We start from the raw sequence: 23,589 nt of genomic DNA, 5'->3' as shown, positions 1-23,589 counted from the left end.
AGTCAACTGTGGGAGTTGATGTGTTTGTTGGAGATGTCGGTGGATAATCTGTCTCCCAAGATGGAGATAGTAATCAAGAAAAGGGAGAGAGGTGTTTGAGATGACCAAGTGAATTTGAAGGAAGGGTGAAAGTTCATTGTGAAGTTGATGCAATTGACAAGTCTGCATGAGCAATCTCTGGTCCTGATAAAGGGTCTTGGCCCAAAACGTTGACTGTACTCTTTTCCTTGGATTGCTGCCTGGCTTCCTCTGTTCCTCCAACATTTTGTGTGTGTTGTTTTACTTTCCCTAAATTTTCTCTTAAGGGCCTCCTCGCTTTTCTTACCTATGTAATTGTTATCAAGACTTCTAGCTGCTCACCCTTCCTCTTTAGAATGTTGTGGACCAGATCTGAGACTTCCCTGACTCTGGCACCTGGGAGGCAACATACCATCTCATAGTCATAGTCATACTTTATTGATCCCAGGGAGAAATTGGTTTTCATTACAATTGCACCATAAATAATAAATAGTAATAGAACCATAAATAGTTAAATAGTAATATGTAAATTATGCCAGTAAATTATGAAATAAGTCCAGGACCAGCCTATCAACACAGGGTGTCTGACCCTCCAAAGGAGGAGTTGTAAAGTTTGATGGCCACAGGCAGGAATGACTTCCTATGACGCCCTGTGCTGCATCTCGGTGGAATGAGTCTCTGGCTGAATGTACTCCTGTGCCCACCCAGTACATTATGTAGTGGATGGGAGACATTGACCAAGATGGCATGCAACCTTTCAGACACCACCGTCAGAGAGTCCAGTTCCATCCCCACAACATCACTGGCCTTACGAATAAGTTTGTTGATCCTGCTGGTGTCTGCTACCCTCAGCCTGCTGCCCGAGCACACAACAGCAAACATGATAGCACTGGCCACCACAGACTCATAGAACATCCTCAGCATCATCCGGCAGATGTTAAAGGACCTCAGTCTCCTCAGGAAATAGAGATGGTTCTGACCCTTCTTGTAGACAGCCTCAATGTTCTTTGACCAGTCCAGTTTATTGTCAATACGTATCCCCAGGTATCTGTAATCCTCCACCATGTCCATACTGACCCCCTGGATGAAAACAGGGGTCACTGGTGCCTTAGCTCTCCTCAGGTCTACCACCAGCTCCTTAGTCTTTTTCACATTAAGCTGCAGATAATTATGCTCACACCATGTGACAAAGTTTCCTACAGTAGCCCTGTACTTGACCTCATCTTCCTTGCTGATGCATCCAACTATGGCAGAGTCATCCAAAAACTTCTGAAGATGATAAGACTCTGTGCAGTAGTTGAAGTCTGAGGTGGAAATGGTGAAGAGAAAGGGAGACAAGACAGTCCCCTGTGGAGCCCCAGTGCTGCTGATCACTCTGTCGGACACACAGTGTTGCAAGCACACGTACTGTGGTCTGCCAGTCAGGTAATCAAGAATCCATGACACTGGGGGAGCATCCACCTGCATTGCTGTCAGCTTCTCCCCCAGCAGAGCAGGGCAGATGGTGTTGAATGCACTGGAGAAGTCAAAAAAAAAAAATGACCCTCACAGTGCTCGCTGGCTTGTCCAGGTGGGCGTAGACACGGTTCTGCAGGTAGACGATGGCATCCTCAACTCCTAGTCGGGGCTGGTAGGCGAACTGGAGGGGATCTAAGTGTGGCCTGACCATAGGCCGGACCAGCTCCAGAACAAGTGTCTCCAGGGTCTTCATGATGTGGGAGGTCAATGCCACCTGTCTGTAGTCATTGAGTCTGCTGTGGCGCGGCGTCTTTGGCACAGGGACGAGGCAGGACGTTTTCCACAGTACAGGAACCCTCTGGAGCCTCAGGCTCATGTTGAATACATGGTGAAGTATTCCACATAGCTGAGGGGCACAGGCTTTGAGCACCCTGGTACTGACACCATCCGGTCCTGCAGCCTTGCTTGGGTTGAGACGTTTCAGCTGTCTTCTCACCTGTTCAGCCGTGAAGCTCACCGTGGTGGTTTTGTGTGGGGGAGGGGTATAGTCATGAGAGCAGGATGGGGGACTGTGAGGAGGGGTAGGATGGGAGAGTGGAACATGTGTTGATTGGGGGCTGACAACAGATGGCTCATGTGGGGGATGGGCAGGGGTCACAATGTCAGATCTGTTAAAGAAGGTTAAGTTCGTTGGCCCTGTCCACACTGCCCTCAGCTCCTCTGTTGCTAGTTTTCCGGAATCTAGGTGTGTCTATCAGGTCCACAGAATCTTGTGTCTACTCTTAACTGTGGAATCCACATCACTACAGTAGTCCTCTTCTCCCTTCTTCCCTCTAAGCCTCAGCATCAGACTCAATGCCAAGAGACCTGGTTGCTGCAGTTCTTTCTCCCCCCCTCCCTATTACTGAGAGGAACAGCCACAGAGGTACTCTGTACCAGTTGCCCATTTCTCTTCCCTCTCCTGACAGTCACCCATTTTCCTGCCTCCTGCAACTTAGGGGTGACTACCTCCCTGTAGCTACTATCTATCACTTTCAGTTTTGTATATGAGCTGATGGTCATTGAACTGTAGTTCCAGAAAAAATAACTAACGCGTTCTCTGAGGAACTGCAGCTTGGTGCACCTGGTCCAAATGTGGTTTCCTAGGAGGCTGGAGGTCTTCCAGAATTCCCACATCTCTCATAAAGAACACACCACAGCCCAAGGAGCCATTCTCACTGTTCTAACTATATACTAATAGACAAAGTATGAAGAATAAGAAGAAACTTACCAGATATGTACCTAGCCAAAGGCTCTCCATTCTAACACTGGTCCATTCTCACAATGCTGCTCCACTTGTTCTGCCTTCTTTTTATTTGCCTTTGCTAATGCATGAGTCTTCTTGCACCACCGAGACTGTGCTGCCCTTGTATACTGTGCTTTATAGGATTGCTTTTATATATTTTTTATTTATTGAGGTTTTTGTGTTCTTTATGCTTATTGCATTTTTTATGCTGCATTGGATCCAGAAGAATCATTTTGTTCTCTTTTACACTTGTACTGAAAAATGACAATAAACAATCCAGAATCTCGAACGAGCTGAGATTCAAAGAGAGAACTAGATTCCTGATTCTGTAAACAACAGGAATTCTGCAGATGCTGGAAATTCAAGCAACACACATCAAAGTTGCTGGTGAACACAGCAGGCCAGGCAGCATCTCTAGGAAGAGGTACAGTCGACGTTTCAGGCCGAGACCCTTCGTCAGGACTAACTGAAGGAAGAGTTAGTAAGAGATTTGAGGGGGGAGGGGGAGATCCGAAATGATAGGGGAAGACGAGGGGGAGGGATGGAGCCAAGAGCTGGACAGGTGATTGGCAAAAGGGATATGAGAGGATCATGGGACAGGAGGCCTAGGGAGAAAGACAAGGGGGCAGGGAACCCAGAGGATGGGCAAGGGGTTTAGTCAGAGGGACAGAGGGAGAAAAAGGAGAGTGAGAGAAAGAATGTGTGTATAAAAATAAGTAACGGATGGGGTACGAGGGGGAGGTGCGGCTTTAGCGGGAGTTCGAGAAGTCAATGTTCATGCCATCAGGTTGGAGGCTACCCAGACGGAATATAAGGTGTTGTTCCTCCAACCTGAGTGTGGCTTCATCTTTACAGTAGAGGAGGCCGTAGATTGACATGTAAGAATGGGAGCAGGATGTGGAATTAAAATGTGTGGCCACTGGGAGATCCTGCTTTCTCTGGTGGACAGAGAGCAGGTGTTCAGCAAAGTGGTCTCCCAGTCTGCGTCGGGTCTCGCCAATATATAGAAGGCCACATCGGGAGCACCGGACGCCTTATATCACCCCAGCTGACTCACAGGTGAAGTGTCGCCTCACCTGGAAGGACTGTCTGGGGCCCTGAATGGTGGTAAGGAAGGAAGTGTAAGGGCATGTGTAGCACTTGTTCCGCTTACAAGGATAAGTGCCAGGAAGGAGATCAGTGGGGAGGGATGGGGGAGACGAATGGACAAGGGAGTCACGAAGGGAGCGATCCCTGCGGAAAGCAGAGAGAGGGGGTTAGGGAAAGATGTGCTTAGTGGTGGGATCCCGTTGGAGGTGGCGGAAGTTACGGAGAATAATATGTTGGACCTGGAGGCTGGTGGGGTGGTAGGTGAGGACCAGGGGAACCCTATTCCTAGTGGGGTGGCGGGAGGATGGAGTGAGAGCAGATGTGCATGAAATGGGGGAGATGCGTTTGAGAGCAGAGTTGATGGTGGAAGAAGGGAAGCCCCTTTCTTTAAAAAAGGAGGTCATCTCCCTCGTCCTGGAATGAAAAGTCTCATTCTGAGAGCAGATGCGGCGGAGATGGAGGAATTGCTAGAAGGGAATGGCATTTTTGCAAGAGACTGGGTGAGAAGAGGAATAGTCCAGATAGCTGTGAGAGTCAGTAGGCTTATAGTAGACATCAGTGGATAAGCTGTCTCCAGAGACAGAGACAGAAAGATCCAGAAAGGGGAGGGAGGTGTTGGAAATGGACCATGATTCTGATGGATTCCTGATTCTGTTCCGTGTTTCTGATCCACATGTTTTGTTCGAAGATGATAATCACTTGCCACAGTAGATGTGATTTTGTTGAACTCTGGATTTGTTATGAAGATGAAATCTTGAATCATAAGACCTTAATACTTAAAATGGAGTTAAATATATTTAGACAGTTAAGTACCGATAATGTTGTTTCATGTTCCATCTAGTGGTTGAAAGTAGAATTGCAAAATTAGATGCTTTTAAACTTACGTTTTATAAAGCAACGAGGTGTACTTTAATGGTGCAGGTTCTAGCTCAGTGCAATCTTGTGACATGTATATGTCTAAAGAAATTTCTCTCCACTCCTTATCCTGCGATACTACCTCTAACTCAAGATTTTCCAGCCCGAGGAAATAACTTCTGTGAACCTTTTTATATGAACCTTTTATAGCTTGGTGAGATCACACCTTGTTTTGAAATTTCATATAAATATGAGCCTTCCATAGAATATAGAAAACGACAACACAGTATAGTCCCTTCAACCAGCAGGGTTGTGCCGACCTTCTTATCTACTCTAAGATCATTCTCACACTTCCCTTCTTACATGTCCTCCCTCCATTTTTCTATAATCCACATGCTTAAGAGTTTCTTAAATGGCCCTAATGTATCTACCTCTACCAGTTCTCCTGGCAGTGTGCTCCATGCATCACTCTGCTTCTTTTTAAAAAAAACAAGGAAAAAGAAACACCTCTGACACCTCCCCTATACTTTTGTCCAATTACTTTAAAGTTATGCAGCTTGTATTAGCCATTTCCAAACTGGGAAAAACTACCTAGCTGTTCACTTGATCCATGTTTCTTACTAAACATTTGTACTCTATATCTTCATTATAATTATCTTAGAAATCAGTATGGTGAATCCAAATAACTCTTGAGTCCAACACAAATTCAGCTTTTTTTAAGCACAGGTACAAAAAAAACTGCATACAGTACTCAAAGAAACTTGTACCAAAGTCCTATTTAATTTCATTATAATTCTTGTAGAATCTTCATTTGCAATGAAAAAAGGTGAGAATTCTAAGCAGTACAGATTGCGTGATTGAATTAAGCATGAGTTGATGACCCACGTGTTTACTTCAGTCCTCTTGAAGCAATAGCCAACTAAACTTTTGTATCAACATACACACAAAATGCTGGTGGAACGCAGAAGGCCAGGCAGCATCTCTAGGAAGAGGTACAGTCGACGTTTCGGGCTGAGACCCTTCGTCAGGACTAACTGAAAGAAGAGATAGTAAGAGATTTGAAAGTGGGAGGGGGAGATCCGGAATGATAGGAGAAGACAGGAAGGGGAGGGATGGAGCCAAGAGCTGGAAAGTTGATTGGCAAAAGGGATACGAGGCTGGAGAAGGGAGAGGATTATGGGACCGGAGGCCTAGGAAGAAAGAAAGGGGGGGGAACCCAAAGGATGGGCAAGGAGTTATAGTGAGAGGGACAGAGGGAGAAAAAGGAGAGAGAGAGCGGAAAAAAAAATTAATAATAAATAACGGATGGGGTACGAAGGGGAGGTGGGGCATTAACGGAAGTTAGAGAAGTCAATGTTCATGCCATCAGGTTGGAGGCTACCCAGATGGAATATAAGGTGGTATTCCTCCAACCTGAGTGTGGCTTCATCTTGACAGTAGAGGAGGCCGTGGATAGACATCAGAATAGGAATGGGACGTGGAATTAAAATGTGTGGCCACTGGGAGATCCTGCTTTCTCTGGCAGACAGAGCGTAGGTGCTCAGTGAAATGGTCTCCCAGCCTGCGTCGGGTCTCGCCAATATAAAGTAGGCTGCATTGGGAGCACCAGACGCAGTATTTCACCCCAGCCGACTCACAAGTGAAGTAAACACAAAATACTCTGCAGATGCTGGGGTCAAAGCAACACTCAACACGCTGGAGGAACTCAGCAGGTCGGGCAGCATCCGTGGATACGATCAGTCAGTGTTTCCACGGATGCTGCCCGACCTGCTGAGTTCGTCCAGCGTGATGTGAGTGTCACAGGTGAAGTGTCGCCTCACCTGGAAGGACTGTCTGGGGCCCTGAATGTTGGTGAGGGAGGAAAAGTAAGGGCATGTGTAGTACTTGTTCCACTTACAAGGATAAGTGCTGGGAGGGAGATCGGTGGGGAAGGATGGGGGGGACGAACACCTTATATTCAACACCTTATTTTCCGTCTGGGCCAACACCTTGTATTCCGTCTGGGTAGCCTCCAATCTTACGGCATGAACATTGACTTCTCTAACTTCTGTTAATGCCCCATCTCCCCTTTGTACTCTATCCCTTTATCTATCTATATATATCATCCCCTCCCCCCTCCCCCCTCCCCCCTCCCCCCTCCCCCCTCCCCCCCCATAACTCCTTGCCCATCCTATGCATTTCTCTCCTCCCCTCCCCCCCCCCAACCTTTCTTTCTCCCTAGGCCTCCCGTCCCTTGATCCTCTCCCTTCTCCAGCCTTGTATCCCTTTTGCCAATCAACTTTGCAGCTCTTAGCACCATCCCTCCCCCTCTTGTCTTCTCCTATCATTTTGGATCTCCCCCTCTCACTCCCACTTTCAAATCTCTTACTATCCCTTCTTTCAGTTAGTCCTGACAAAGGGTCTCGGCCCGAAACGTCAACTGTACCTCTTCGTATAGATGCTGCCTGGCCTGCTGCGTTCCACCAGCATTTTGTGTGTGTGTTGCTTGAATTTCCAGCATCTGCAGATTTCCTCATGTTTGCGTTTTTAAGCTTTTGTATTCTTAGTTTCTTATTTTATCTGCATGATTACTTTCTGCATCTTGTGAACCAGAGCACCAAGATCTCACTATAGGCAACAAGATTGCTCAAACTCACTGCTTATAAATATTAACAGAAAATACTGTGGAGGCTCAGGCAGCATCAGTGGAAAGAAATGTCTTAGCATCTGTGGAAAGAGACAAAAGGTTTGGGCTGAGTGTTCAATCAATTTCTGTTTCTTTGCTTCTGATTTCCAGTATCTGCAATATGCTTTAATACAGCTATCTGTAGTATTCCTCTTCTTGCCCTGTCTCTTGCAAAAATGCCATCCCCTTCTCACAATTCCTCCGTCTCCGCTGCATCTGCTCTCAGGATGAGGCTTTTCATTCCAGGACGAAGGAGATGTCCTCCTTTTTTTAAAGAAGGGGGTTTCCCTTCCTCCACCATCAACCCTGCTCTCAAACGCATCTCCCCCATTTCACGCACATCTGCTCTCACTCCATCCTCCTGCCACCCCACTAGGTATAGGGTTCCCCTGGTCCTCACCTACCACCCCACCAGCCCCCGGGTCCAACATATAATTCTCCGTAATTTCCACCACCTCCAATGGGATCCCACCACTAAGCACATCTTTCTCTCCCCCCCCCCCCGCTTTCCGCAGGGATCACTCCCTACGCGATTCCTTTGTCCATTCGTCCCCCCCATCCCTCCGCACTGATCTCCCTCCTGGCACTTATCCTTGTAAGCGGAACAAGTGCTACACATGCCTTTACACTTCCTCCCTCACTACCATTCAGGGCCCCAGACAGTCCTTCCAGGTGAGGCGACACTTCACCTGTGAGTTGGCTGGGGTGATACTGCGTCTGGTGCTCCCGATGCGGCCTTCTATATATGGGCGGACCGGACGCAGACTGGGAGATCGTTTTGCTGAACACCTACACTCTGTCCGCCAGAGAAAGCAGGATCTCCAGTGGCCACACATTTTAATTCCACGTCCCATTCCCATTCTGATATGTCTATCCACGGCCTCCTCGACTGTCAAGATGAAGCCACACTCAGGTTGGAGGAATAACACCTTATATTCTGTCTAGGTAGCCTCCAACCTGATGGCATGATCATTGACTTCTCAAACGTCCGCTAATGCCCGACCTTCCCCTTGTACCACATCCGTTATTTATTTATTTATTTATATACACACACATTCTTTTTTTCTCTCTCTCCTTTTTCTCCCTCTGTCCCCCTCACTATACCCCTTGCCCATCCTCTGTGCTTTTCCCCACCTCCCCCTTGTCTTTCTCCCCGGACCTCCTGTCCCATGATCCTCTCATATCCCTTTTGCCTATCACCTGTCCAGCTCTTGGCTCCATCCCTCCCCCTCCTGTCTTCTCCTATCATTTCGGATCTCCCCCTCCCCCTCCCACTTTCAAGTCTCTTACTAGTTCTTCTTTCAGTTAGTCCTGACAAAGGGTCTTGGCCCAAAACGTCGACTGTGCCTCTTCCTCGAGATGCTGCCTGGCCTGCTGCGTTCACCCGCAAATTTTATGTGTGTTGCTTGTTTTTCTATTACATTGATTTAAAGTGCATATTCTGACTTTTTTATTATACTCTCTGTCACTGCTTTTTACTTTACCTTTCTATCCTTTTGCATCCTTCTGCTCCCTCTGCCATTTAGCTTTCATTATCGGTAGACTTGTATATGTTACACTGTCACGGAATACTCTCAACGGGAAAGGCGGTCATCTTGCTGAGCTCTGTTTCTGTATTTATCAGATGTGGAAAAATATCTGGATCTGGAGTTAATATATTTTAATTAAAATGCTTTTCTTCTTTAGAGCAAATTATGCTGAATGGGAAAAAACATATGAAACTCTAGCAGAGATGGTGGTTCCACGTTCAAGCAAGTAAGGAAGAGATATGATCTATTTCTTGTGAACTTTCCAGCTGGTATTGATTGAAAATTTGAGCAATGCTTACTGCTATGACTTTGATTTTGACCATCTTAAATAAACTGGTTATAATTTGTAGATTGTATCCAAGATGCAGAGGGGGAGAGAACCTGGAAACTGTAGTGTAATGGTTCAGCAGCATAGTAAGATTAATGATGCTCAGAATTCTGGTTCAGTGGGAAGAGAGTGGAGAAAGAGTATATAGAGATGTGTGGCAAATTGAATTAAAGATAATTTTTGCTTCATTTGGGGGGGGGTATGTAGAAAATTCTGATACAACCTGGAGTAAACTTATATGGGAAGGGCAGAATATAGGGGAAGAAAACACAATTTTATGGGGAAAGTAGTTGTATTTTTAAGTGGGATTAAAGACAACTTGTTCTCAACCATAAAGTTAATCAGAGTACAAATATTTGAGTGCTTAACTTTCCAATGAAGCATGCTTCCAGAACAGCACCACTACATTTGCTTTAAAATTTGTACTTACTAGGGCTTTCATAAATATTCAGGTATTATTTTCAATGATACATGTGAAGTTGGATTTTCTATGAATGATTAAAGTTCATATAACTACTTCCACTTTCAGAATACTAATACATTGGATGTGAATTTTTGTTGAAGACGGGCAGTGCAAGTTGGTGTTTAGTTCCAGATGTGAGAATTTGGAAATCTGCTGGACCCTTCGAAACATTGTTCATGTGATTTTTTTTTAAATGGTGAAAGAACTGGAAAGTGTGCAGTTTCTTGATAAATAAGGAAAAATTTATCAATTTCATTGCTGCTTTAAATTTTAGTGTTTTCAAGGGTTGGGCTTCGGTGTGTTGTTGGTCCAAGACTAGAACTGGGGAAGGCATGACATTTGTTGCAAAGAAATGATTACATTTAAAGTACACCACATTCTATATCTTATGTACTTGATAAACCATGAACGAATCTGAAATGAGACCTATCCACATAATTTAGTGCTCAGTCTGTGTCCACGTACAAGCAAGCTAACAAACTTTGTGCATTAAAACCTACACTCATTGGTCACTTAATTTGGTACAAGAATGGTCTTCTTCTGCTGCTGTAGCCCGTGCACTTCAAAGTTCGACATGTGCGTTCAGAGATGCTGTTCTACACACCACTGTTGTAACGTGTGTTTATTTGAATTGCTGTCTCCTTTCTGTTAACTTGAACCAGTCTAGCCATTCTCTTCTGACCTCTCTCATTAACAAAGTCCTTTCGTCTACAGAACTGCTACTCCATGGATTTTTTTTTTGTTTCTTGCACCATTCTCTGTAAACTCTAGAGCAGCCTTTCTCAACCTTTTTGCCCTGGAGGAACCCTTGAAATAATTTTCAGATCTCAGGGAACCCCTGCCTAAAAATTTTTATATGTACAGCTCACGGTATTTTAGCGTGATCAGTAAGTTGTAGATATAATGCAAAAATAACTGTCAATGCTTTTTTGAGTAGAGATTGAATTTTTAGCTTACCTTTCTGAAATTAATCTCTCTTTCCCTTTTTCATAAATGTTAAACAAGAAAAAGCTTGCTCACACATGTAAGAAGTTGAAAACTCAGCAAAATGTTCATTGCTTTCCTATGAATGGCAGGATATTTTTCTTTCACAGAAATCCAGAACTTGTCCAGGGCAGGTTAATAAATCTCACCTTGAGTGCACGACCAGAGTGCAGCTCACAAAGTTCTTCCTCTTCTCTCAAAGTCAAGTTCTCAGGCTGAGCAGAATGTTTGGGGAAAGGGTCCCTCACCCAGTCATACATGTGTTGAAAGGGAGGAAAAATGCTGTTCAATCTTGTTCTGCAGTTCTTCCAAGTGGTTTTCAATAAGACTCAAGACTTTCTGATATCCGTCCTCACTCTTGAGCCCAAGTAGCAACGGAAACATTTCGCAATTTCCTTTTGCATCATGATTTTTCCAAAGATTCAGTTTACTTTTAAATCTAAGAATCTTGTCACTTGAAGTCAAAACATTTTCTCCAGGGCCTTGCACAGACTTGTTCAACTGGTTCATATGTTGAAAAATGTCTGTTAAGTAGGCTAGTTTCTGCAGCCATTCTGCAACTTCAAAGCACTCAGCAAAATCTGGCCTACTATTTTCTGAAAAGCACTCATGCAATTCATCTTTCAGCTCAAACACCCTGTTGAGAAATCTTCCTCTGCTAAGCCACCAATTTTGTATGTAGCAGAGGATTGGTGTGCTCTTTGTCCAAGTTTCCACAGTTTTTTAAACATTCTCTAGTGAACTAGTCTTAAAGCTACTAAATAACTTGCTTCCTGAATCGTTTTACTGACTGTGACTTTATTTTCAAAAGCTTTAATCTGTTTGTTTTAAGATTCCAATAGTTTAAAATAATCAGCACTTTCATGTGTCATGTGGCTGTGATTTGTAGTTAAGGGTCTTTTCAATTTTGCTGGAGCCATTGCTACATTTGTATGTTGTTTGCCACCGACTAGGCACAGTGGAATATGACAACTTGGATCACCAGTCCATATAAAACTCACTGATAAGCTGGTTTATTTGAAAAGATGGACTTTTTTGTATCTGTTGTTTCACTAGTGTAGTGAAATGATTCAGATTGTAATTCTTCATCATTAAGCTTATCAGAATTGTCCGTAGGCCTAGGTCTAGAATTCTCTTCTTCAAACTTACACCTCCTATTCAAAAATCACCACACTGGACCACCTTTAGAATTAAAATTTCCCTACAATTTTCTACTACACTGGTAGTTTGTTCGCTCCTATAAATCAGTAGGCAGCACGTAAAGGGAAGTTGTGGGAGGTGTTTCGGAAGGGAGAGGCTGACATCACAGCCCAAGTTGGGCAAGTCTATTCAATGCTCAGAAAACACATTTCATGCTCCTCTTCGGCTTATTGTCCTCCCCTCCATCCAATACACTGCTCATCAATTATCAATGGCCTCCCCATCTCATGTTAAAAACTGAGAAAGGACTCAACCAAATAAACACAATCCAACTGAGCACTGCCATACTGTGCTGAGATTGCTAGTGGGGCTATTCAGTCACTGCCTACCACTGCGAGTGCTAGCATTGCCCATTACGCGAAGTTCAAATACTGCTGGATGTTTTAAGTAGTCATATTGCACTGTCAGATATCCAAAAGCACTTAAAATGCTAGTCTATGTTGGCAAAACTAAGGGAGGGGCATTGCTGGCTCTCAAATTTTAGGATAAAAGTTTCTCCATTGTGTTGGATCCTGCCATTATTGAGAACATTAACATACTTGAATGCATGAGGTTAGGGAGGAAAAAACCCTGTGCATCTGAACGTGACCACACCATGGACTAAGGCAAGCAAAATCTACACAAATAATCTTTATTAATATTTCTTCCATTTTACCTCCATTCAAGATTGATATACGAAGATTCTGATTGTGGCCTATATAATGTGACATTGTTCAGGAAGGCAGTTGATGACTTTCGACTGAAGGCCAGGGAGAATAAGTAAGAATTCCTGGTTGAATAATTTCTATTAGAGTTATGCATATTTAAAAACCTGATACATTCAGCTTTCTCTTGCTTTCTTTCTAGATTTATCGTGCGGGATTTCCAGTATAATGAGGAGGAACTGAAAGCAGATAAAGAAGAGATGACTCGTCTTTCAACTGACAAGAAAAAACAGTTTGTATGTGCTTAAGTCTATGGCAGAGCAGATTTGATGGGCCAAATAGTCCCATCTTATGTCTCTTATGTCTAACGGTCATTCCAAGACATGTAATTCTTTTGAGCGAAGAATTTTAATTGACACTCATTATGTAATTTTACTCTCTTGTCTTAATCATAGTTATAGAAAAGTACAGCACAGAAGCAGGCCCCTTGGTCCATCTAGTCCATGCCGAAACATTTAAACTGCTTACTCCCATCAACCTGTACTGGAACCAGAGCCCTCCATACCCCTCCCATCCATGTACCTATCCAAGCATCTCTTGAACATTGAAATCGAGCTCGTATGCACCACTTGTGTTGGCAGCTCTTGCACACTCTCACAACCCTCTGAATGAAGAGGTTTCCCTGCATGTTCCTCTTAAACTTTTTACTTTTTACCCTTAACCTATGACCTCTAGCTGTAGTTCCACACAACCTCAGTGGAAAAAGCATGTTTGCATTTACCCTTTCTATACCCTTCATCATCTTGTATACCCCTATGAAATCTCCCCTCAATCTTCTACATTCCAAGGAATAAAGTCTTAACCTAGTCAATCTTTCCTTATACTCAGGTCCTCCGGTTCTGGCAACATCCTCGTAAAATTTTTTTGTACTCTTTCAACCTTAATTACATCTCTTCTGTAGGTAGGTGACCAAAACTACACACAATACTCCAAGTTCGGAGTCACCAATGTCTTGTACAACTTCAACATACCATCCCATCTCCTGTTTTCATTCTTTGATTTATGAAGGACAATGGGCTAAAAGCTTTCTTTATGACCCTATCTACCTGTCTCGCCACTTTCAATGAATTATGGACCAGTATTCCCAAATCCCTTTGTTCTATCACACTCCTCAGTGCCCTACCGTTCATTGTGTAAGACCTACCCTGGTTGGTCCTACTGAAATGCCTCTATTTAAACCACCAGTGAGATGTTGCATATGTTTGGTAGCGTCATCTTAAATAGAAATTTTCCATATAGCCAACATCCACTGCCTTGCTTTCATCAACTTTCCCTGGTAAGTTCCTCAAAGAACTTAAGGTTGGTTGGTTAGATATGACCTACACACATATTGACTATCCCTAATCAGTCCTTGTGTATCCAAGTACTGATAAAACTGGTCCCTCAGAATACCTTCCAATAATTTTCCCACAACTGATGTCAGGCTCACTGACCAATAATTTCCTATAATCTGCAGATGCTGGAAATCTAAGTAACACACACAAAATGCTGGAGGAAATCAGCAGGCCAGGCAGCATCTATGGAAAAGAGTAAACAACATTTCGGGCCGTTCTGTTGCATCTCAAACAACAGAACCCTAGACTGTTGAGCTGCCAGTCCTACCCCTCCTGCAGCCAAGTCTCACTAATAGCTACAATATCATAATTCAATGTGTTGATTATTGTCCTGAGCTCATATGCCTTTCCTACAATATATGCGCAGATCAGGACATTAGTTGCACCATGCTCAACCTTTTTATTCCTGACTTTGTCTGAGGTCTTAATAATATTTGTCTTCACAACTCTCCACCATCTCTACTGACACTCTGGTTTCCATCCCCCTGCAACTCTAGTTTAACCCCTGCCCACCCCATGCCATACTAACAAACCTTCCCACTAGGATATTTGTCCCTCTCCTAATCCACCTATGGTCTTTTATTAGCTCTCCTCCATTATGTCCTGTTTAAGTTTAGAGAAAATAAGAAGTCGGACATTTGATACATCTTTTAAATTTGAGCAAATCTGGCGACATTTTATTCAATATTTTCATTTAATTTGATTTATTACTCTTTCAATCTTTTTTTCTGAAGTTTTAGATTTGATCAGAAAGTCTTTCTTTATTTTTGGTTGTATCCTCAAAATGGACTGCCCAGTCCTTTTGTTTTTTAGTGTAGTGGTTTTTAAAAATTTAAAACCCAATGTTTTTTCTTTTCATAAACTGATAAGAGGAGAATTGTTATTTTCATTTTTTATTATATATTTTATACTAGTTTAACAATATCTATGATTTTGACAATGTTTATCTTAATCTCGGTTTATATTGTTACTGATATATATAATTTTTTTGAGATAATTCTCCTCTTGTTGTATTTATGCTCCTTTTAAATCAATAAAAAGATTAATAATTAAAGAAAGGATATTTGTCCCTCTCTAGTTCAGGTACAAACTGCCCGTCTCTCCCTGGAAGAGACCCCAGTGATCCAAAAATCTGATGCCCTTCCTCCTACACCAACTCCTTAGCCACATGTCAAACTGTATAATCTTCCTCTTTCTGGGCTCACTAGCATGTGGCATGGGTGCAATCCTGAGATTACAATGGTGGAGGTCCTGCCCTTTAACTTAGCACCTAACTCCATGAACTCACTTTGCAGAACTTTGCCACTCTTCCCACCTGTTCCATTAGTATCTACGTGGACCACGGACTCTGGCTGTTCACTCTTCCACTTAAGAATGCTGAGGACTCAATCTGAGATGTCCCTGACCTTGGCACCTAGGAGGCAACATACTATCTGGGCATCTCATTCTCTTCCACAAAACCACCTTCCTGTTCCTGTAATTAACGAATCCCCTGTCACCACAGCTTGCCTCTTCTCCTTCCTTTCTGAGACACAGAGCCAGACTCAGTGCCAGAGGCTTAATCATTGTGAATTGCCTTTGCTAGATCATCTCCCCTCTACAGTATCCAAAGTGGTGCACCTGTTGTTTAGAGTGATGGCCACAGGGGTACTCTGCACTGGCTGTTTAACCCTTTCCCTGTCCTGACTGGCACCCAGTCTCCTGTGTCCTGTGCCCTGGGTGTAAGTGCCTTGCTATATGTCCTATTTGTCATCCCCTCGGCTTCACGAATGATTCGGAGTTCATTCAGTTGCTGCTCCAATTCCTTAATGTGGAGTGTTAGAAGGTGCAGCTGGATGCACTTCTCGCAGGTGTAATCATCGGGGACACTGGAGGTCTCCCTGCCTTACCACATCCCGTAAGAGGAGCCTTCAACTATCCTGGCTGGCATCCCTACTGCTCTAATTGAGTATAAAGAAGGAAAAAAAATAAACTGGGGGGATAAAACCTATTTACAGCTTTTTTGCTTTCTCTTACCCAAGCCTCAAATTCCCTACTCCAATACTGTCCACTCCAAAAATGGCCGCTCCACATCTCCGCCTTATTTTAATTTGTTCTTTCCAATCAATCCCAGTTGTTGACTGGTCACTGCTCAAAACTCCAAACTGCTGCAAGTCAATGCCTTATGTACTGAATAGCGAACCTGAGTGGGCTATATCTTCTCACGCTTATGATCTCTGATTGGCTACTGCTTTTATATATATATATATATATATATATATATATATATATATATATATATATAAAAAAAGGATTGCTCTGGTCAAGCCCTTTAAGAATATTGTGTTTCAGTAAGATCAGCACTCTTCTGATTATAAATGAGCGCAAACTGAACACGAATTATATATGAAAGTAGTTGTACTTAAAAGAAAATGTCATTCCCTCCATAACCAGAAACATTGTTGTGAAACATTGCTGAACTGCCTCCAGTGATGATAAATCTTGAATAAAAGAAACAAATCTGAACAGTGTTGTCCTCACTAATGCCTTTGCAGCTGTTTTTAGACTTAACTACCTCAGTACTCCATCCCCTTTGAAATAAAAACCATCATTTTCTTATTCTAATAACCTGCACGATACCCAGGATAGTCCAATTTTCCAGCATTTGGCCCATGACCTTCTAAACTTTTTCTATCTATATACCTGTACAACTATCTTTTAAAGGTTGTTATTGTTCCTGTCTCTACCATTTCCTCCGGCAGCTCACTCTACACATGTTCCACCCTCTGTATATAATTAAAAAGTTGCTTTCAGGCTTCTATTAAATCTTTCCCTTCTTCCCTTAAACCTAAGCTAGCAAGCCATCAGTGTTTCATGTACAAGAACACCCAAATTATCAGTGGCAAGGTAGCGTAGCAGTTAGTTCATTGTTTTACAGCACTATTTGTAAGATTGAAATTTGATTCCTGCCAATTCTGTCAGGAGTGTGTATGTTCTCCCTGTGACTGCATAACTTTCCTCTGGGTGCTCTGGTTTTCTTCCATATTCCTAAAAACATATGGTTAGGGTGGTACGTAGTGGGCATACTATGGTGGCACAGGAAACATGGCGACACAGCATGGGCTGCAAAGCACAACTTTGCTGGTTTGAGTTGATGCAAGCAACTTATTTCTCTATGTGATTTGACGTACAGGTGTTTAATCTTATGATCTTAAAAAAAAATCACCATGTTCAATTTTCTGTTTAAATATTAAATATTCAGCTTTCTAAAGTTAACAGATTCCCTTTCACACATAATATTTCGTTTGTCAACTTTTTGCTCTCTTATTTAACCTATGAATATCTCAGTGTATCATCCTCAAGCTTACTATTCTACCCAACTGTATTTCATTCGCAAATACAGTGTACCTACTGCCTTGAGATCATGAATATACAGGTGCCACCCTCCCCCCACATTACAGCTGTTTAAGTAACAAATTTGTCATTACAGAATTTATCATTTGCTTTCCAAAAATTTTAATTGAAGGAATAAAATTTGCTGTTACAGAATTCGTGGGGGCAAAAAAACAAGTGTGTGCAATTGTGTTTTTATTTAATTTGCATTTCTTGACCTATTTGATTCTGATAATTGTGATTATAAAGTTGTAGAAAACTATAGCACAGAAACAGGCCCTTCAGTCCATGTAGTCTGCCCAAATTATTATTCCAACTAGTCCCATTGACCTGCACCCATACCCTTCCCATCCATGTACCTACCCAAATTTCTCTTGGGTGTTGAAGTTGTATCTGCATCCACCAATTCTGCTTGCATCTACTTCCACATTCTCACCACCCTGAGTGAAGAAGTACACCTTCAGGTTCCCCTTAAACGTTTCACGTTTCACCTTTCACCCTTAGCCCAAGACCTCTAGTTCTAGTTTCACCCAACCTCAGTGGAAACCGTCTGCTTGCATTTACCCAAGCTATACCCCCCCCCCCCCCCCCGGTAATTGTGAATACCTTATGATCTGTTTTCAAGGAGCACAGACCTCTTCCGTCCATCATGCAGGGGTCACCCATTTGTGTCGCAAATGGTTGTAGTGTCAGTACTGATCCTTGCAGCACTCAGTTTGTTACAGGCCATGATCCGAGAATGACTATTCAGCAATGAGTTTTGAGGTTTGCACAATTAAAGTGAAGAAAATGCAGTTTCTGAAAGCCCTGAAAGTCAGCACTCATTTTCTTGAATATTTATTCCCTGGATGAAAGCTGTTTTAAGTTTGGAACTCTGCTGCATTAGATCCTCCTGAAACCAGCTGCCCATATGTGCATTTTGGTTTGGTATTCTTTCCTGTCAGCAGAGCAAAGTCAAAGTAGATTTATTATCTAAATATGTACATGTTACCATATACTACCTTTAGATTCATTTTCTAGCAGGCATTTACAGGAAAATAAAGAAATACAATAGAATTTATGAAAGAAATACATTAAAGTCTGACAAACAACCAATATGCAAAAGAAGATGATACAATTTTAACAAATAGTGATACATGATTTGTATTCAGCTCTTTGTAATTTGGATTATTTTTATTTGGGATTATAAAGAAAAATGGGTATCATAACCACAACATATGCTGCATGTACATCTAATAGAGGCATGCAAAGTCTGACTACACGGTGCCCTTGAACTTGAGAGAATTTCAATAATGTTTCTGCAGTTCACCAAGGTGCTGATGAATGTTAACCAACATAGTACTCTTGAAGTTAATTGTGCCTTTGATGTGATGCAACAAGTACAAAAATACCCAACCACAAGCATTGTATCTTAACATAGAAGTTCAACTTTTAAGCAACACACATCATAGTTGCTGGTGAACACAGCAGGCCAGGCAGCATCTCTAGGACGAGGTATAGTCGACGTTTCAGGCCGAGACCCTTCGTCAGGCCCTCTTCCTAGAGATGCTGCCTGGCCTGCTGCGTTCACCAGCAACTTTGATGTGTGTTGCTTGAATTTCTAGCATCTGCAGAATTCCTGTTGTTTGAGTTCAACTTTTACATCATTTTATGTGAGTTACTCTGGATTTCTAGCATCTGCAGGATCTTTTATGTGATGCACTGTGATGTTTGTTTAAATTAGTTAAAAAATTAAACTATCAAGAGCAATCTTTAATACCAAATAAATTACCATTTCAGTTTAATTTGGAGTATTGATTTTCTGTGATGTTCCTTAGGGTGAGTTGAGAAAAAGAGCAATGTCTATCTTATATAGAAATAGCGGGTAGAAAAATAATTGGACATGGGCAGAGAACTGGGCTAAATAAGATGACAAGATGAGGTGGGCGGTACCTGTTTTAAGGAAACTTGAGGGAAAATACTAAGCAGGCCACAAGAACATATAAGAAGCCGTTCACAAAGCATGCAAGGGGCTAACTGATAGTGCAGAGTAGCCCAGCCCTACATTCAATAAAGTGGGAAGGTAATGGACAAAAATGCCATCTGTGCCTAAGGATAACAGAAAATAGGATGAAGATCAGAGGAGGAGCCTTGATGCATTTATATTCAGCTAGCACTATATATTGCCAGAGCCTGCGAACATGTAAGCATGTTTCCAAGGGTCACCTAGGAGCAAGTGTAAAGGAAGCCAGCAGAGGTAGACATCCAATCAAATGTAAAATTTTGGAGCAGAGAGTGGCTGATAAATGGCAAAATTCTTTTTTTTTCAACTTTTAATTTTTTTTGAAAGATATTGAGCAGGCCAGGCAGCATTTATGGGGAAGAATAAATAGTCAAACATTTCAGGCAGAAACCCTCATCAAGTCTGAAATGTCAACTGTTTATTGAGTCTGATTAAGTGTCTCAGCCTGAAACATCAACTGCTTATTTCTCTACATAGATGCTGCCTGACTGGCTGAGTTCCTCCGACATTTTGTATGTGTTACTCTGGATTTCCAGCATCTGCAGAACCTCTCCTGTTTAACAGAATTTTGTTTTTGAAGGGAACCTAGAAACAAGGCAAAAGTAGCCATTATGTAAGCATTATGCTTCTATGTTAGGATGCAATGTTTGTGATTGGGTATTTTACTATTGATCAAAAAATGATCCTGCTATTAGTTGACATCTTACAAGGTGTATCAGTTCCACAGCTAGAAGTTCAACTACATTGAAATCTGAGTAAGTTTAATCAGATTGTGGGAGTTATTTTTTTGGATGAGGGTGAGATGAGCAAAATTACTTGGCACCATACTACATCTATGTGATTGTTTTGCAATTTCAAATGTTTAGATAAACACTTGCTAATTATCTTTTATAGCTATGCCCTCTGGAAGGCTAAAAGTAGGAAATGAATGAGAATATAAAATTTACTTTGCTACATCTAATTGCGATACTAGGATAAGTTAAAATAAGGGGTTGTTTCATATTTAGCAATAATACTGTACATGTACATACTATCTTGTGCATCTTAATTGAAAATTATCTGAAGTGTTTTTTAAACAGTTAAAACTGAGTCTGTTCTGCCATTCCATCATGGCTGATTTATTATCCCTCTAAACCCCATAGTCTGCCTTCTCTGTTTAACCTTTGATGCCCTTACTAATCAAGAACCAGTCAACCTCTGCTTTAAGTATGTATGTATGTATGTATTTATTTATTTAATTTACTGATGCACTACAGAGTGGCCCTTCTGGCCCCTCAATCCATGCTGCCCCAACAACCTAATCACAGGACAATTTACAATGACCAATTACCTACCCACTATGTCCTTGGACTGTGGGAGAAAACTGGAGGACCTGGAAAAAACCCACACATTTCACAGGGACTCATTGCTGAGCAGCGTTGGAATTGAACTCTGAACTCTGGAATTCCCAAGCTGTGATGGTGTCACGCTAACCACTACATTACTGTGACGCCCAGTGAAATAGCCCCCCCAGCCTTCTATGGCAATGAATTCCACAGATGCACCCCCCCAAAAGAAATTCCTCCTCATCTCTGTTCTAGAGGGATGTCCTTGTATATTGAAACTCTCCCGCTATAGGAAGCATCCCTTCATCTTCAATGCCTAGATAGAATGCATAAACTGTATAAAATGTATTGCAATGAACTATTTCCTCAAATGTGTTGTACTGTTTATTTGTAGGGTCCTTTGGTGCGATGGCTGAAAGTTAACTTCAGTGAGGCTTTTATTGCATGGATTCACGTGAAAGCTTTACGGGTGTTTGTAGAGTCTGTTCTAAGGTACTGATTACTAATTTGAAACTTCACAGTGCAAATGCTATTATACAATAAGTTTTTAATGTTATCAGTTTAATTCTTAGTTGTAAATCAAAGTATAATGTTTGTGCTTGGATATTTCATATTCAGGGTACTGTAGTGGTTAGCACAGTGCTATTGCAATTCAGGGCGTTATAGTTCAGAGTTCAATTCCGATGCCATCTGTAAGGAGTTTGTACTTCCTCCCCATGGCTGCATGGGTTTCCAGGTTTACTTCCACATTCTAAAGTCATACTGATTATTAGGTTAACTGGTCATTGTAAATTGTTCTGGGTTTTGGTTAGGGTTAAATAGGTGGTTTGCTGGACAGTGTGGCTTGCTGAGCCGGAAGGGCCTGTCTGCACTGTATCCCTAAATAAATAAATATACATTTGCTACTGATCAGAAACCACTTCAGCACTCGTACTTGACAGGTCAATTAAGGTAAATCAATTAAGGTTTTCTGATTTTGTATTTTTCTTCTAGGGTCTAAATCGTTATCAGAATTTCTAACATTTGTGGTCAACATAAACTTGGGAGAGGTAACACTCAGAACAATTTACCTGCAGTTCACTTGTACTGAAATGCAAAAAAGTTTAATGAAATTGTTAAAAGGAAAGGCAAATCCTGTTGCAGAGCAATTTGGAGATGACATTATTTCATCTTCCTTCCTTACGTACATAAGCCCATCACCCCTATTGATGCATTGGCTGCCAACAGCATCTTGCCAATTTTCTCAGTCTTGGGCTAGTTTTTCAAATTGTTCCATCTTCGTGGTGTCCTTTGTCTCCCACGGATGAGATCTTTGGTGCTGCTGTTGGTGTTTCTGTAGCTCTGGGTTTTTGGAGATGGAGTTGCTAGTCCCATGCCCAGTCCTCCTCCTCTTCTAGCTGGGCTTGGGACCATCCATGGCAGAGTTATTCCATCTTCCAGTATTTGCATGTTCAGAGCTGTTTTGGATGCTTAGCTTTTGTACTTCTGTTTCTTTCACTTTAATTTTGAGTTGGATTATATTTGCTGAATGACATCCTAAACTGAATATTCTTAGAAAATGATTTTAATTAGTAGAGTAATGTCAATGCAATTAAATGTGAGTTGAAGGAGAAGTTGTACTTTTTCTTCAAATGCTTGTAAGTTGTTGAGTGCTATCCTACCAAGTTTGTTGATCACAAATGTTAGAAATTCTGTCAATGATTTAGACCCTAGAAAAAAATTATAAAATGTGAAAAGCCCTCACTACACTAATCCTTGTGAGATCTCATTGTCTTCTGATTATCTCTACCCTGTGCTTTCAGTTAGCTATCTATTCTGCTTCCTGTCCCTTAACTTTATTTTTCTGTCCCTAACTTTATTTTGAACATGAAGGTTTTTATGCAGTACCATAAGGCCTTTGTCTTCAAATGATCAACTATTCCATCTTCTTATATTCAGTTTATTTCCTTCCCATTAAATGTTTAGGGGTTTAGTGAGTTGTGAGACCATAAGACCATAGAAGCAGAATTAGGCTATTTGGCCCATTGAGTCCACTCCACCATTCCATCATGGATAATTTATTATCCCTCTCAACACCATTCTCCTGTCTTCTCCCTATAACCTTTGACACCCTTACTAATCAAAAACCTATCAAACTCCACTTTAAATATTACCATGTCTATGGCAATGAATTCCATAGATTCATCACCCTCTCACTAAAGAAATTCTTCCTCACCTCTGTAAGAAACATCCTTGTGAACTAAAATGTGCTGTTACTTGAAATAATCAAAAAGTGCCAGATCACCACAGATAATTTTACAAAAGGGAATTTAATCTGGTATTCAAAGGATAAACATCTTTTCAGTTTCCAGTGTCAAATAATTGATGCATTGAGATTTTTTTATCACTGTACTTTGCTATCAGCTTGTGGTTAAATCTAAAATCTTTAAATAGATCATGCCAGCTATCCATATTCCAGAGAATTGTAGTGTCTAAATTCTGGAGTCTGGCGTGGTAGGCTGCGTACTGTAACTGGACCCCCCTCTCCTACAGCCGAATCCTGGCTGCTCGGAGTGACTTTGACAGTAATCATGGATCAGTGCTGGGGGTAATTCGATAGACCTCAGAGTCTCCTTAATAGGTTGACTAGAGTACAATGTCGAAACAGGATCCAGACCAGGGTCCTAATCTGACTCCAGAGACTTGACCAAATCAGAGTCCAAATCTTCATCTGTATCCTCAGATGACGGCAACAGGGCACTATGAATGGTCTTTGTCCTCTTGGGACTAGGCTCTGAGAGTCTGAGTTTAGGAGCCTTGCCCTTTCACGGGACCTGTGACTGAGTCCCTCGGGCTTGGCTGCTAGGGCTCCGGAATTCTTGAGCACATCTTTGGTGGGTTATTTTTCTCGCTTGTCTCTGCAGTTCCAACACACCTCCGACTAGGCAGGGTCTCACAGTCCTGTTGAAATCTTCTCACTATGGCTGGCCACAGCTGAC

At 42.0% G+C, this 23,589-nt stretch overlaps 1 protein-coding gene across 1 annotated transcript in view; it reads left to right on the top strand.

Moving 5' to 3' along the window:
• atp6v1c1a (ATPase H+ transporting V1 subunit C1a) overlaps window positions 1-23,589 on the top strand; it is a 91,651-nt gene that overhangs the window by 58,088 nt on the left and 9,974 nt on the right. The window contains exons 8-11 of the mRNA XM_072261951.1: window positions 9,057-9,125; window positions 12,541-12,633; window positions 12,721-12,814; window positions 21,006-21,103. Coding sequence (XP_072118052.1) covers window positions 9,057-9,125; window positions 12,541-12,633; window positions 12,721-12,814; window positions 21,006-21,103 — 354 coding nt within the window. The remainder of the gene's footprint in view (window positions 1-9,056; window positions 9,126-12,540; window positions 12,634-12,720; window positions 12,815-21,005; window positions 21,104-23,589) is intronic.

This window comes from Mobula birostris, chromosome 1 (assembly GCF_030028105.1).
Source record: "Mobula birostris isolate sMobBir1 chromosome 1, sMobBir1.hap1, whole genome shotgun sequence".
In the NCBI taxonomy this organism is placed as follows: domain Eukaryota; kingdom Metazoa; phylum Chordata; class Chondrichthyes; order Myliobatiformes; family Myliobatidae; genus Mobula; species Mobula birostris.
This window is presented reverse-complemented; position numbering and strand designations above follow the sequence as displayed.